We start from the raw sequence: 14,556 nt of genomic DNA, 5'->3' as shown, positions 1-14,556 counted from the left end.
TCAGTCTCTCTGAAATAAATAAATCTTTAAAAAAAGAAGAAAGAAAGATACCTTAATATGACAGTTTGATTATTCAGTTATAAATCAAAGAAGGTTCTAGGGACGCCTGGCTGGCTCAGTCAGTAGAGCATGCAACTCTTGATCTTGGGGTCATGAGTTTGAGTCCCACATTGGTCGTAGAATTTACTCTAAAAATACAGGGGCGCCTGGGTGGCTCAGTTGGTTGGGCGACTGCCTCCGGCTCAGGTCATGATCCTGGAGTCCCGGGATCGAGTCCCACATCGGGCTCCCTGCTCGGCGGGGAGTCTGCTTCTCCCTCTGACCCTCCTCCCTCTCATGCTCTCTGTCTCTCATTCTCGCTCTCGCAAATAAATAAAAAAATAAAATAAAAATAAAAATACATACAAAGGTTCTAGTCCACTTCTAATTACCTGTGTGACCTGAGGCAAATCATTTAACCTCTTTAGGTGTCTCTTCAGAAATAGGTAGTGAGTCCATCCATTAGAACCTAGCCAGAAACTCAGCTGAAAGGGACTTTGAGAGATGCATATCACTCTAATCCTGGTTTCAGAAATGAAGAACATGAAACTCAGAAAATAAAGCGACTTGCCAAAGGACTTGGGTGCTGTGGTACTGCAGAACCACACTTGGGACCATTGAATCCTGGGTCCATCTTCCCATGTGTTACTCACTGTCCACACTGCTTTTTGTCAGTTTTTTTTTAATAAAGATTTTATTTGTAAGTAATCACGACACCCAACATGGGGCTTGAACTCAACAACCCCGAGATCAAGAATTACATGCTCCACTGACTAATCCAGCCAGGCGCCCCTGCTTTTTGTCATTTAAAGGGGAAGAGGAGGAGGTTCCTGGGTGGCTCAGTCAGTTGAGGCTCCAACTCTTAGTCTCAGCTCAGGTCTTGATCTCAGGGTCATGAGTTCAAGCCCCACGTTGGGCTCCATGCTGGGCGTGGAGCCTACTTAAATATAAGATAATAAATAAAGGGGAAGAGGAAAAGGCTTATGTTTTAGTTTTTTAGTCAGGGGCAGGTGGCTCACTGCTCTCAGCCAGCTGGTAGGCACGGCTGCTCTGTCTGGAATGATCTCTCAGTCATGGCTTAATCTCACTTTCAGTTTGAGGCTGCCTGGGCTCTAACGAACATTGCCTCCGGAACCTCTCAGCAGACCAAGATTGTCATTGAAGCAGGGGCAGTCCCCATTTTTATAGAGCTGCTTAACTCGGACTTTGAGGATGTACAGGAACAGGTAATGTTCACATTTGGCTTAATTCTTGGGGTCCCTGTGCTATAATAAAAAATATATTTGATCTTTGTGCCTAAAAACTACTAAAAAACCTTGGCATTTCCTGCATGATAAGAGTGTCTTTTGTTATTTATAATGGAACACACCTAATGAGATGATTGGGTGGGGCCCCTAGGTAGCCTCAAGATGAGGATGGTGGTCATCAGAATCCCCAACTCTTCCCATCCCTCCACCCCAACCTCCCCAGAGAACTTCTGGGTTGGTGAGCACATTGATGCAGTGCCCTAGAGAGGGCATGGAAGTTCGGTACCACCACGACTGCTCACCCCATACCTTGCCCTATGCATCTCTTTCATTTAGCTCTTCCTGAGTGATACCCATTACAGTAGCTACTAATGTAAGCAAAATGTTTCCCTGAGTTCTGTGAATCATTCTAGTGAATTATTGACTCTGAGGAGGAGATTATGGGAACTTTTGAATTTATAGCCAGTTGGTCAGAAGTATGGTGGCACCTGGTAATTGTAGCTGGTGTCTAAAGTGGGGGCATTCTTGTGGGCCTGAGCCCTTAACCTGTAGGGTCTGTATTAACTCTTAAGAGTTAGTGTCAGAATTTGAATTAGACTGTTGGACACACAAATGGTGTTGGAGAATTGATTGCTGATGTAGAAAAAACTCCACACATTTGGCATCAGAGGTAGTATTGGAAAGAAGATACCACAGTACGCATTTCTCAATACCTACAGATCATAGAGATTAAGACACAACTTGCATTTCTTTCATTGGATTTTTACTGATTGGATAGAAAGTAGAAAGTGGTGCCTAGGGGTACCTGGGTGGCTCAGTCGTTAAGCATCTGCCTTCAGCTCAGGTCATGGTCTCAGGGTCCTGGGATGGAGCGGGAAGCCTGCTTCTCCCTCTCTCACTTCCCCTGCTTGTGTTCCCTCTCTCACTGTGTCTCTCGCTGTCAAATAAATAAAATCTTAAAAAAAAAAAAAAAAGAAAGTGGTGCCTAGATCTTTTCCTCCCTTACTACATACTGGCTAGATCCTATGAGGCTGCAAGAATGCAACTTTCCAATCACTTTCTCTTTTTCTGAGGAGTGGGCATAGGGAGGTCTTGGTTTGGCTTCTTTGGCAGCAGTACAGATGTCAGCCTGTCTTCCCCTACTAAATCAGGAACTCCCGAGAGGAAAGGCCCTCAGAGCAAATGCTCAATAAGGAGGTCAGCAAGGAAGGTACCTTGATACGGTTTTTGTCCAAGTTACTGGTGGGTACTCACTCTGGTATAAAATATTGACAGAAGCCACTAGAGTCTGAGTGACGGTTCCGTCATCTCCTTTTCAGGCAGTCTGGGCACTTGGAAACATAGCTGGAGACAGCTCCGTTTGCCGAGATTACGTCTTGAACTGTTCCATCCTTAATCCTTTGTTAACGTGAGTAATTATGATCATGTGCACCTGGGGCCTCTGTAAGGCAGCCACGTGGCAGATCTTTGCGGGGCAGCTTACCTTAAGATGTTGAGTAAGTGCAAAAATACTAAAAGTATGTTGATTGCCAAAGTAAAAGATAGAGGTATCTTTTGAGAGTAAGAAGATTGTGTCTGTGCCAAGGAGGATCTTCTGTTTCCTTACTTCATGGCACGATAGATTCTCATGTTGGTCATACCTGCCTCATTGTTGAGTCAGAAGAGAGAGGCAAGACTAGCCCATCTGGAAAAATCCAACCCTTTCTATGGAATGCATTGATTTGCTATTTTATGCATAGGCACATTGGAAAGCTATGTCGTAAACGACAGATTAAAGACCCCAGGAAGGGGTATGGGGATCCTTCGCCAATCCCTCCCTCCCATACCCTTCAAATAGAGCTTCATCTAAATCAAAATAGATGGAGGAGTTGTACTTCTTCGGAGACCACAATATCAAAGACTACCACTATAACTCTTTCTTGGGCCCTTCACAGAAAATCATTGCTTATCTCACACTAGACCTTCAGCTTTTATTTCCAAAGAGAACAGTACTCCTTGTTTAGATCTTGTGGCCAGAGTTAGGAGCACAGTATGTCCTATCTTAAAAGGCTTGCGGGCTTACTCAAATTTCAGCCCTTTGTATGTCCTCACTAGCTATGGTCTTAACAAGCCACAGCTGGTCCTTATCCTGTGAAGATGTAGGTCGGTCTCCTGGCCCAGACAAGCTCAGTTAACTTAGGTCTATGGGTAGAAAGACACGGCGAGGCTGCTAGAGTCTTAGGGGTCTGATTGGATTGCTCCTGGGGTTCATAGGTGACAGCCCTATGCCAAGGGCATCATTGCTTAGGATCTGTCTGGCTTTGCTGTTTCCTTCAGACTCCTTACCAAGTCCACACGACTGACAATGACAAGGAATGCAGTCTGGGCCCTGTCAAACCTCTGCCGAGGAAAGAACCCACCCCCAGAGTTTGCAAAGGTGAGAGAGCTTCTTACCAGTTTCTGAATGAAAGCAGTTTCCTTCATATGCAGGCATTTTGATATAGGAGTTTTCAGGTCTTTGGGGGACCCCTTAGGGTCTCGGTCCATGGAAAACTGAAAGAGGCAATTGTCAATGAAGTAGGTGATCTTGTGTGCTTTGGATGGCAAAGTGAAAAAGGTAGTCCTGATGGTTTAATGTAGCAGAAATCTCTAGGGCTTAGAATTACTTGTAGGGGAGGAGACAGCGATGTTAGGGTTAGTGGTAGAGCTGATTAGCCCTGTCCCCTCATGAGTCCCTATCACTCTGCTTCCAACAGGTCTCCCCTTGTTTACCTGTGCTGTCTCGCCTACTCTTCAGCAGTGACTCAGACTTGCTGGCAGATGCTTGCTGGGCCCTTTCTTATCTGTCCGATGGCCCCAACGAAAAGATCCAGGCAGTCATAGATTCTGGAGTCTGCCGAAGATTGGTAGAGCTTCTAATGTGAGTATCTGGTTGGAAAGATTCCCTAAAGTTCTCCAGGCGCCAACTAAAGAGCTGCCGTAAGCAGTCTGCTGCTCTGTGCAGAGGGCTGGAGCCGTGACAGTGCTACTGGCCCTCTGCTGATGAGGTCTCCCCCCTCTGTAGGCACAATGACTACAAAGTGGCCTCTCCTGCCCTGAGAGCAGTGGGTAACATTGTCACCGGGGATGACATCCAAACCCAGGTAAGGAGGGAGCTGTTTAGGGACAAAAGCCCTAACCAAGGGTTTGGGTCTTGTTGGGGGGCAACATGGTCCAGGAGACAAAGCATGGGCTTGGGTGAAAAATTCCAACTTTGCCACTTCCTGAATGATTAACTTGATTGCCTTAATTTCTTTTCTAAGTTGGAAGCAAATCATTGTCCATTGGGTGCTTCTGAAGGAAAACTAAATGTCATAGACTGACTACCTGGGACATTGTAGGGTAATTTTTAAGTTTTTGAGTCATGGTCCCCTTGAGACACAAAGCTGTAGAATCTTACCTCTACTTCCTACACCCTTAGAATCCTACAGACACTTCCTCATGTTAATAACACCTCCCGTGAGGGCACAGTAAAAAGGGTTCCTTTGTTCAAATGCTAGAGATCAGAGTATTCGTTTGGTCTTGAGAAGTTGGCATAATTCTGTGGGATTCTTGACAAATTTCTAAGAGTTGAGTGATCTCATTCAAACCACACTCAATTCCTAGATCATTGTGTGTGTGTTGCATATATGTGTGAATTTTCATAATATAACATGTACTGCTTTTACCATTCAGTGTACACTTGAGTGACATTCAGCCCATTAACATTGTTATTTAATTGTCATCAACACCCGTCCCCACAGGGTTTCATCATCCTAAACTGATTTCTCTGTGCCCATTAAATAATAACTCCCTGTTTCCTCTTTCCTGGGCCTCAGTCCCTGGTAGCCATCATAACACTTTTTCTCTCTTAGGAGTTGATTACTCTAGGTCTCTCATATAAGTGGAACTATATATAGTTGTCCTTCTGTGTCGCTCATTACACTTAGCCTAATGTCTTCAAGGTTCATTCATACGTAGCATGTGGCATGCCTTCATTCCTTTTTATGGCTGAATAGTAGTCTGTTGTATGCATATATCACATTTTGTTTATCCATTTGTCTTGTTGATACATACTTGGGTTTTCACCTTTTGGCTATTACGAATAAAGCTACATTGAACAGTGGCGTACAAATGTCTGAGTCCCTGCTTTCAGTTCTTTTAGGTACATACCCAGAAGTGGAGTTACAGGATCATACGCTGATTTTATGTTTAAGATTCTGAGGGACCACCTGCTGTTTTGCACAGTGGCTGCACCAATTTATATCCCCACCAGCAATGTACTAGGTTCCAATTTCTCCACATCCTTACCAACACTTGTATTGTCTGAGGTTTTTGATAATAGCCATCCTAATAAGTGAAATGGTATCTTATTGAAGTTTGGTGGGTTTTTTGTTTTGTTGTGTTTTTTAAGTAGGCTCCAAGTTAAACCTGGTGCTGTTGGACTGGGGCAGACCTACACCAACTTGCTACACCAACTGAGCCAGCCAAGTGCCCCCTTATTGCAGTTTTGATTTGCATTTCCCTAATGATTAGCGATGTTTGGCATCTCTTCATATGCTCACTTGCCATCTGTATTTCTTCTTTGCAGAAATGTCTGTTTAAGCCCTTTCAGCATTTTTTAAATTGGGTTCTTCAGTTTTTTTGTTAGTTGTAGGAGTTCTTTATTCTGGATATTAATCCTTATCAGATATATGATTTGCATATATTTTCTCCCATTCTGTGGTTTGCCTGTTCAGTCTGTCGATGGTATCTTTCGATTCACAGAAGTTTTTAATTTTGATTAAGTCCTGTTTACCTAGTTTTTTTTTTTGTTGCCTGTGCTTTTGGTGTTCTAGGTCATTCTTAACTGTTCAGCCCTCCCTTGCCTGCTCCACTTGCTGAGCAGCCCCAAGGAGTCAATCCGAAAGGAAGCTTGCTGGACCATTTCAAATATCACTGCTGGCAACAGGGCTCAAATACAGGTAAAACAAGCAGGAGGGAAGGGGGCAGGGCAGGAGCAGGTGGGAAGGCAAGGGAACATGAGAGGTTGTGGGATATTTGCTTCTAGAAGAAATAATTTGTTCCCCTTTAGAAATTGGGGTCAGTATTTGCTGTTGAATATTCTTTTTAAGAAGCCTGGTTCCTCTGTATCCTCTTAGTCTATGGGAAGAACAAAGGACCCCCAGGAAGAGGAAGATGTCTGAATCTTAGCTGATTTTGTAGGCTAGATTTGTTAAGCCTTTTTGTAAGCTTAATCTTCTTAAAGTGACTTTTGCTGTGTGTCCCCCCCCCCCCCCCCCAATCCTCTCTCAGGCTGTCATAGATGCAAATATCTTCCCTGTGTTGATCGAAATCCTTCAGAAAGCAGAGTTCCGTACAAGGAAAGAGGCAGCCTGGGCCATCACCAATGCTACATCAGGAGGAACACCTGAGCAGATCAGGTATCCATTTGTTTCTCATTGTCTTGAGTGATATGTGTACTCTCCTTCTTGGTTCATGGTCTACAGTAACCACTAAACTGCTTTTCCTGGGATAGGTCTGCCCCAGTCCAACAGCACCAGGTTTAACTGGTAAGCTACTAGATTGGCATTGGAATCTGGAATAGATTCCTCTAAAGCATGTACCTCTTTTCTTCCAAGAGAATAGAAACCTAGGACACAGACATCCATCTCTCCTCTACTTTCCACCTTCCAGAGAATTACCCATACAAATGAAGGAGAAACCATGCTGTGATTCATTCATAGCAACTTTTGGGGGGAAATCATTTTGGGGGGTTGACACTTGGGAGAAGCAAATAGCCATTTTGTGTGTGTGTGTGTGTGTATGCTCTTTGATTTTGGTTTCCATCATCAGCATGAGTAGGAGTGATGGGAGCTGGACAAGTGTTTTGCCCTCAGCTTGTTGCCCAGGAAGAGGAGTAGGAATATATTCAGCATATTTAAAGCCTTAGGAGAAAAGGAATAACCATTGAGTTAAACTTTGAAGGATTCAAGGTTGTAAAAGCCCTTTTGGACAGGAGAAAATTTAAGTAAAGGTACAAGAATCAGAAACCTGGAGATGTTTACTTGTTTGACTGGAATGTAATGTCCTTGGAAGGGAATGATGGGAGGGTAGGAACCTGATCGGAGAGGGTCTGTTTTGTCAGGCTTGTAGAGCTTGGGCTGAACATTTTAAGCAGGGAAGTGATGTGTTCAGAGTGGTAACGTTACAGCAAGGGGACAATAGAGACAAGGAGGAGCAATCTATGGCAGCCTTTGCCATGGAAATGAACTAGACCCAGAGCATTGGAAGAGTGAAGAGACTGAGATAAAGAAGTGGATATGAAGGCTCAGCAAAAGGGGGTTGCTGAGAGTATTGACATGTGTGAAGGAGACCCACAGGCCCTACGGTACCTGCCTAGCACCTCTTCTGCCCTGTATTAATTTAGAACTTCCCTGGTCTCTGCCCCTAGGTACCTGGTCTCACTGGGCTGCATCAAACCCTTGTGTGACTTGCTGACTGTGATGGATTCGAAGATTGTGCAGGTGGCCCTCAATGGGTTAGAGAACATCCTTCGGCTTGGAGAGCAAGAGGGCAAGCGCAGTGGCTCAGGGGTCAACCCCTACTGTGGCCTCATTGAGGAAGCCTATGGTATGTGTCCTGTCTTTAGCCTCACCTCTGCCTTAAGTAGAGAGGTTCCAGGTCAGGACCCCAGGGACTGAGGGCCTCCAAGGTAGTTTACATGTAAGGCTGTGGGATCTGGGGGGTCATCATTGAACAAGGTTTTATCCCATCATTTCATTCTCCCTCTGAGGAGCAATAGATCCACTTCTCTTTTTGATAGGCTCTGCCCAGTAAGTAGGCATGGCACTGATGCAAAAAAGAGCTCCAGTTTCTAGCAAGTTCCCCAGGTGACTGCATGGCCTTGGCATTGGCTGCTGCCTTCTGGTAGAACTTCATGGGTTCATCACTCATCTCTGACTTCAGAGAAGCTAATGATTTGCCCAGGCCACACAGGTATTTAAAGCAGAGTCAGGACTAGAACTTCGGATTTACAACTGACATTTTGGTCTTTTTCCTTTGGGGCTGTGTAATTTTAGGAAAAAGTCTTGGCTCTCCTCTTTCTTGTCAGAGAGATCTGATCGTATTACTTATGTTGATAAACACTAACATAGCTCAGGGAAAGAAAAACATAAATGTTTCATGGCCCCGTAGAAGAGCAATTACATTTTACTCTTGTCCCTCCTTCCTTCTTGCCACCGCCATCATAGGCTTGGATAAAATTGAGTTTCTCCAGAGCCATGAGAACCAGGAAATCTACCAGAAGGCCTTTGACCTCATTGAGCACTACTTTGGTGTAGAAGATGATGATAGCAGCCTGGCTCCCCAGGTGGATGAGACACAACAGCAGTTCATCTTCCAGCAGCCTGAGGCCCCCATGGAGGGCTTCCAGCTATAATGTCTGCCTCCGGGGAGGGGAGGGGATGGGAAGCACCACCAACCAGCGGAAAAGCAGCCCTCTGGTGGGCGGGAAACCAGCCCCCCCATCATCAGCCACCACACACCTCTGCTGCCCTGGAAACTGTGCTCTTGACCTGCTCCGCCCCCTTCCCTGGAGGGAGCACCCTCTGGACAGACGGAACCATCTGAGGCTCACATTTGGGTTTTGTGACAAGAAGGGGACGTGTTGGGTTTTTCTTCCTTACACTATATTTTGGCTGCACATATGTCTTTAACCCAGGAGCCCAGGGGTAGACAAAGGAGGACTGAGGTAATCAATTTTGCACCTTTTTAATTTTTTTTTTTTTTTTTTCCTTTAGTGGTGACTTCCTTCCCTTTTATCTTCCTTCATCCTTCCCAGTTCTCTGCCCTGATCTGTGTAACTGTTATCTTGGGTACTTGAGCAGATGGACTATTCCAGAGGTGGGGGGGTGGGAGGGGAGGGGAAAAATTCAAAACAAAGTGTTCTTGCTCTGACAGAATATTAATCTTATATGCTTGGATTGAGTTATTTAATTTTTTTTTTCTTTTGCACATTTTTCTTGTATTAAGATGGCTCTTTCCAAGAGCCATGAGTTCCTGGTTTTAGGAATCCCAGCTGCCAGCATGGTCTGGGACTAGAGGCTGAGGGGGAGGTCACTATGAGACAAAGGTTCCTTCCTCCCTCTAACCCCTCCGCAGAACCTCTTTAGTTTGGGGGGTCGCCTTCCCTCCAGGGGCACGTACACCAGTGGGCGTGGAGGGGAGGAGCGCAGGCCTTCAGGTGGGTCTTCCCATGTGTCGCTACTGATCCCATGTTTCCTACCCACCTTCCAGTGGTGCGACCCAACTTCATTTGTTTACTTGAAAATTCCCCTCGGAGTTGAATGAACCTCTGAGGTAGCTGTATTTTCTCCTAAGCACGAGACAGGGGGCAGTGGTCCTTCCTCTCTCCTGAGGAGAAAGTCCTTGCTCTGGTGACCCATAAGTTGCAGAGGAGGTGGAGTGAGAGTGTCATGTATTGGGATAGCCAGGGATCCCTGCCTTTGGCCTTCCTTCTTCCTCTTCCTCTTCCATAGTTGGATCATGTATATTTTACTTCCAAAGGAGAGAATGTCAAAAAGTTCTGTATTTTTTTATATTCTATATATTAGGTAGGTCAATCTTATTTGGTCTCAAGAGGAAGAACTGTCTGTTACTTCTTTAAGTAGGATACTGTGAGGACGACCAAAAAGAGAGGAGGAAGCTGCTTCGCTCAGGGAGCCTGGGCTTGGTCCTTTTCCTCTCTGCTTAGGTTCTGGGCCACCACCTGGGACCAACCCTTAGCTCTGGAACCTTCATATAGCAGGTCAGCCTGGTCTAATTGTCCCAGTACCTGAAGGGAGCAAGGATGGCCCCAGGGCCCGGAGAAGTCTACCACTCTAGTCCTTATTGCTAAGCGTCCTGCTTATATCAGGAAACCCAGAAAGCAGTCTGCCTTCTCAGATTCAGTCTCAAAGGCCCTGGCCACACAAAGTATCAGACACAGCTGCCTCACCAGTGATCATAGAAACTTAGCAGCCTCGGGACTTTTGTGAGAGTTATTGGTATCTTTCCTGTTTGGGATCCTTGGGCCTGGTTTGGGTTTTTCCCTTCCTTGTGACAGTTATAATCCTAATGCCTTTTCTCTTTGAGTAAAGCTAGAGCAGTGCCTCAGTGGCTTGCCTACGCTTTGGTGGATTACATGAGAATAAAGCCCAGTTGTTGGGGAGAGGAGTGGAGAAAGTTGCTGGCTAAGTGTAGACCAACTGTGGAGCTGTGGGCACAGTCTGCCCTGCCCCTGCTTCCCCACTGCGGTCAGTCCTGTGCCTGCGCTGAGCTGTCGTTGCCCGTCCCCAGGGACAGTGCCACTCTCACTCCCATTCCTGCAAATCCCTTCTGGCTCAGGTTAAATCCCTGCCCCTCTGCTTACAGATCTAAAGTTCAGGTGCTCACTGTCGGTCACTGGTCTTGACTTTGCCCTCTCCTAGTGTTGAGATCCAACTTCAGAACCATTTGCTGAGGAAGGTGGTGTGGGGCTTGCGGTTATCACTGAAAAGTCACACCAATGCTGTGCCACTTCAGGACGTCAGACTTTAGTACCCTGACCTTAGTACGTCAGATGCTATTTTTCAGCCTAGGAATGACAGATACCGGTCCACAAGGAGACAAGGGGCGGACCTCTGTTACTTGGCCCACTGACTCCATTACAAAACTTTTCCCCTACAGTTCAAAGAGAAGCCACCTGCCCCCCTCCGTCCTTCCCAAAGGGCAAAGCACTTTAGTAGGACCTATTGTGTACATCTCAAGCAATAGTTGAGTCCCTGTTATTGGGGCCAGATTTTTATTGTGAGACATACACACTCTGCTTTTCCCAGCTACTCTAAAATCTTGCACCTCAGATCTGGGGCCTATACCAGATGGAAGACTTTTCTGATCCATCTGGCTGCTGCTTATAAGCCAGCTTTCTCCAGGGTCTAGAAAGGCTGAAGTCTCCCAGGGTACAACATGAGGACAGATTTCTCATCAGATAAAGTGGCCTCTAGGAGCTTTCCTTTGTTGGCGTCTTCCTCAGACCATATTTTCCCATTATTTCTTCTACCCCTGTTTCAGTCAGCAGGTGAGATTCTTCCAGCCCACAGGGGCAATAACATCTTCAGTGTCTCCTCTCTCCTTTGGTCCTCTTGGAAAGCAAAACATTATTTCCGTAGCCCAGCCTTGACAGCCACTCTTCGTGGGCAGCCCCGATCTGGACTTCAGACCCTGGCCTCAATGAGGTCACAGTCTGCTTTCCGGTAGATTTCTGAATGGATGTTGTAGGGATGAAGGGGCTCCGCAGCCTGTTGTCGGGGATAGCCTTGAAAAGACCTGTTTTTGGAATCTTCATATGCTGGCACATGGCTGGTATATCCATTTAAGATCTCCGCTGGAGGTGGAGATATCTAGGTGTGGATCAGGGGATAAGGAGCCTTTTAGCTGAAGTTTTAAAGACTGTTGCCTATTCTTTATTGCCAGCCCCTCTGGTTATCCTACCCCCAACATCTCTAGTACTAATAGTTTTTGGTCTTACAAGTCTGCCTTCAATTCTGAGTTGTCCCCAGGTGACTGCATGGCCTTGGCATTGGCTGCTGCCTTCTGGTAGAATTTCATGGGTTCCACTTTCAGCTGGCCAGCCTGGTTACTTGGGGCAGTGCGGACAGATGACTCTTCCGAAAAGCAGGCATTGATGACCTCAGCTTTCGGGGACCCTTGCTGTTCCCCCTTTACCAAGAACCTTAGATCTACTCCTACTCTTTGCCCTGGAAGCCACTTCCCAAGAGCCCTATTTTTTGGAGCTAAACTGCACAGATAATAGCTGCTACTGTACTTGGTCAAGGAAGAGTGAAAGAAGGCTCTCAGGCACACTTTTTCCCTCAAGTCACACTAGTTTAAAATGAAAACCATCTGACAGAATGAACTGGATTTCTATGTTCTCATGTCTACCTGTTTCCCTCTATACCCTAGAGCTACTTGTTTCCAGCAAACTAAAAGGGAGGATGAACAGTACTTCCCTCCTCTTCTCCCTGAGACTCACTCAGCTTGGTATCCATCATCTTGGATTCTTCAGTAGATAATCTGTGAGCCCAGACTCTGGATTTTCAGTTGAAGGCAGGGAGCCGTAGGGAGGACAGGCTGGCTGGAGGCCTCCCTGGCAGCCTGGGGAAAGGTGTGAGGCTCAGTGCACTGAACCATAGGATGTACTCATAACCAGTAGCAACATCTTCTAGGTAGGACTGTCCTAGAAGTGAGTGAGTGTGAGACTGAGAAATTGCTCAGAGTAGGTTTCTTCCACAGCCGTTTAGGATTGCACATTCTAGACCAATCTTGTCCAGTATTTTTTCTGTGTCTTAACTTTCGAAGTCTTTTTGTTAAGCCAGCAAGCTGAGAATTTGGCCCTGCGGGGATCCATGTGGTAGGCACTGGCTGCTCTTTGTCCAAGGCCTTCGTAAGTGATTCAGTCATCCCACGGTCTACCCCCTAGCCCCACCCCCACTTTAAGGCCATGACAAGGGAAGAATTTGACGTCAATACCAATCAAGTCTGCGAATTAAAGCTGTTATCGTTCCTCTGAGAGGGCATTTTGCATCAGGCCTGGGGTATGTGCAGAACCAAAACTGGGTGTGGGCAGCAACATTAAATTTTGGGCCCCGAACATCCAGGAAAAAGGTTTCTATAGTGTGTCATAAAGGTCTCCAGTGGTTTGGGGCCTACCTTGCTATTTCTGGGCCAGCCTGACTGCTGATGTCCATGTTAGCACATACCTAAACCCCTTTCCTAACGCTAGCCCTCCTCCCTTGTGTAGATTAGATTTTTAGCTCCTGGGTTTGGGGAGAAAAAACTCTGCCATGCCCTGGGGCCAGTGAAGGAAGTCAAAGCTCAGATCCTGAGATTGGCTGGGAACTTCTTGACCCAGGATGTCATTAAAAAGAGTCCACCTCTACCAGAACCCTCAGACCCTGGAGTTCGGTATTGTCTCTCTTAGCCAGCTTCTGTGGGAACTGCCTTTGATGACTAAAGAAGCTAAGGAGGGGTGGGAGGTGGGGATGAGGTCCCATCCACTGAGGTCGTACTGGATGTCCTTCAAAAACAGCTTGGGTTCCCAGCTAAAGACCCTAGGAAGGTGAATCGAAACTTTCCCCCCATTGGTTTATTCTTTCCAAATTCATTTGCTTTTAGTTTTCTAAGAACTACAGACTCTGGCTATTTTCCATGTTCTCAGGGCCCCTGGGTAGACGGACAAAGTTTGATGATTTCAGAGCAGACATAGGCCAAGAAACCGTGGCATTGAGTGTGCTGAGTCCAGACAAATGATATTTATATACACATCCAAATTTGAAGAGAAAATGTATTTCTTTAGGTTTCAAACACTGTACTAGATATAAAGCAAAAATAAAAACCTGTTGCAAAGTTCTAAATCGTCTTCTTTCGAATCATCCTAAACTGGATTTTTTGGAAATGAATGAGGCAAGGGTGTTTAAACTTGTGGCTTAACAGTGGAATTAGGATTGCAGCAGCCTGCTCCTGCTTATAAAGAAAAAAAATTTTTTTTAAGATTTTTAATCATTTGAGAGTGCAGGAGCTGGGGGAGAGGGGCAGGAGCAGACTCCCCGATGAGCAGGGAGCTCAACACCTGGCCCAACTCCAGGACCCCAAGATCGTGACCTGAGCCGAAGGCAGATGCTTAACCAACTGAGCCAGGCACCCCAAGAATTGCTTTTAAGTAAGCTCTACGCACAACACAGGTCTCAAACTCAAAACCCTAAGATCAAGACCTGAGCTGAGTCAGGACACTTAGCTGACTGAGCCACTCAGGTATCCCAAGAATTTTTTTTACTCCGCTTTATTGAAATATAATTGAGATACAGTAACTGGCACATATTTAAAATGTACAGTTTGATAAGTTTTGACATACGCACCCATGAAACCATCACCACAATCAAGATAGTGAACATATCCCATCACTTCTAGAAGTTTCCACATGCCCCTGTGGAGTCCCCCCTTCCCGCCCAACCCCCAGCAACCACTGATCTGTGTTCTGTCACAGTAGTTTAGTTTGCATTTTCTAGAGTTTCTCTACAGGATTTTGACATTTCATCAGTTCCAGTTAACAGCCCTTTGAGCCACTGGGGTCATACAAACTACTCCCATTTAGGTCAATTCCCACGACAGAGATTACAAACAACCAGCCAAAAAGCTGATTTAATCTAAAAGGAAGGTTTTGGTTGGCTGATAGAGTATGTTTAATTCATTGGCATCATTTTATAAAAGATCTAAA

The 14,556-nt window shown here is 45.8% G+C and overlaps 1 protein-coding gene across 5 annotated transcripts in view; it reads left to right on the top strand.

Annotated features, from left to right (window-relative positions):
- The window catches only part of KPNA6 (karyopherin subunit alpha 6), a 58,362-nt gene extending 44,671 nt beyond the window's left edge, over positions 1-13,691 (top strand). For all 5 annotated transcript variants that reach the window (XM_064589554.1, XM_045898218.3, XM_064589555.1 and 2 more), the window contains 9 exons: positions 1,134-1,265; positions 2,606-2,694; positions 3,603-3,702; positions 4,022-4,185; positions 4,330-4,408; positions 6,122-6,247; positions 6,579-6,706; positions 7,717-7,895; positions 8,516-13,691. In XM_064589554.1, the coding sequence (XP_064445624.1) occupies positions 1,134-1,265; positions 2,606-2,694; positions 3,603-3,702; positions 4,022-4,185; positions 4,330-4,408; positions 6,122-6,247; positions 6,579-6,706; positions 7,717-7,895; positions 8,516-8,703 (1,185 nt within the window). In that variant the 3' untranslated portion in view covers positions 8,704-13,691. The remainder of the gene's footprint in view (positions 1-1,133; positions 1,266-2,605; positions 2,695-3,602; positions 3,703-4,021; positions 4,186-4,329; positions 4,409-6,121; positions 6,248-6,578; positions 6,707-7,716; positions 7,896-8,515) is intronic.
- The last annotated feature ends 865 nt before the right edge of the window (positions 13,692-14,556 follow it).

Source organism: Mirounga angustirostris, unplaced genomic scaffold (genome assembly GCF_029215605.1).
Source record: "Mirounga angustirostris isolate CCGP_5_RB_7025 unplaced genomic scaffold, mMirAng1.0.hap1 SCAF_4, whole genome shotgun sequence".
Lineage (NCBI taxonomy): Eukaryota > Metazoa > Chordata > Mammalia > Carnivora > Phocidae > Mirounga > Mirounga angustirostris.
Note: the sequence above shows the minus strand (reverse complement) of the source record. Positions and strands in the feature narration are given on the sequence as shown.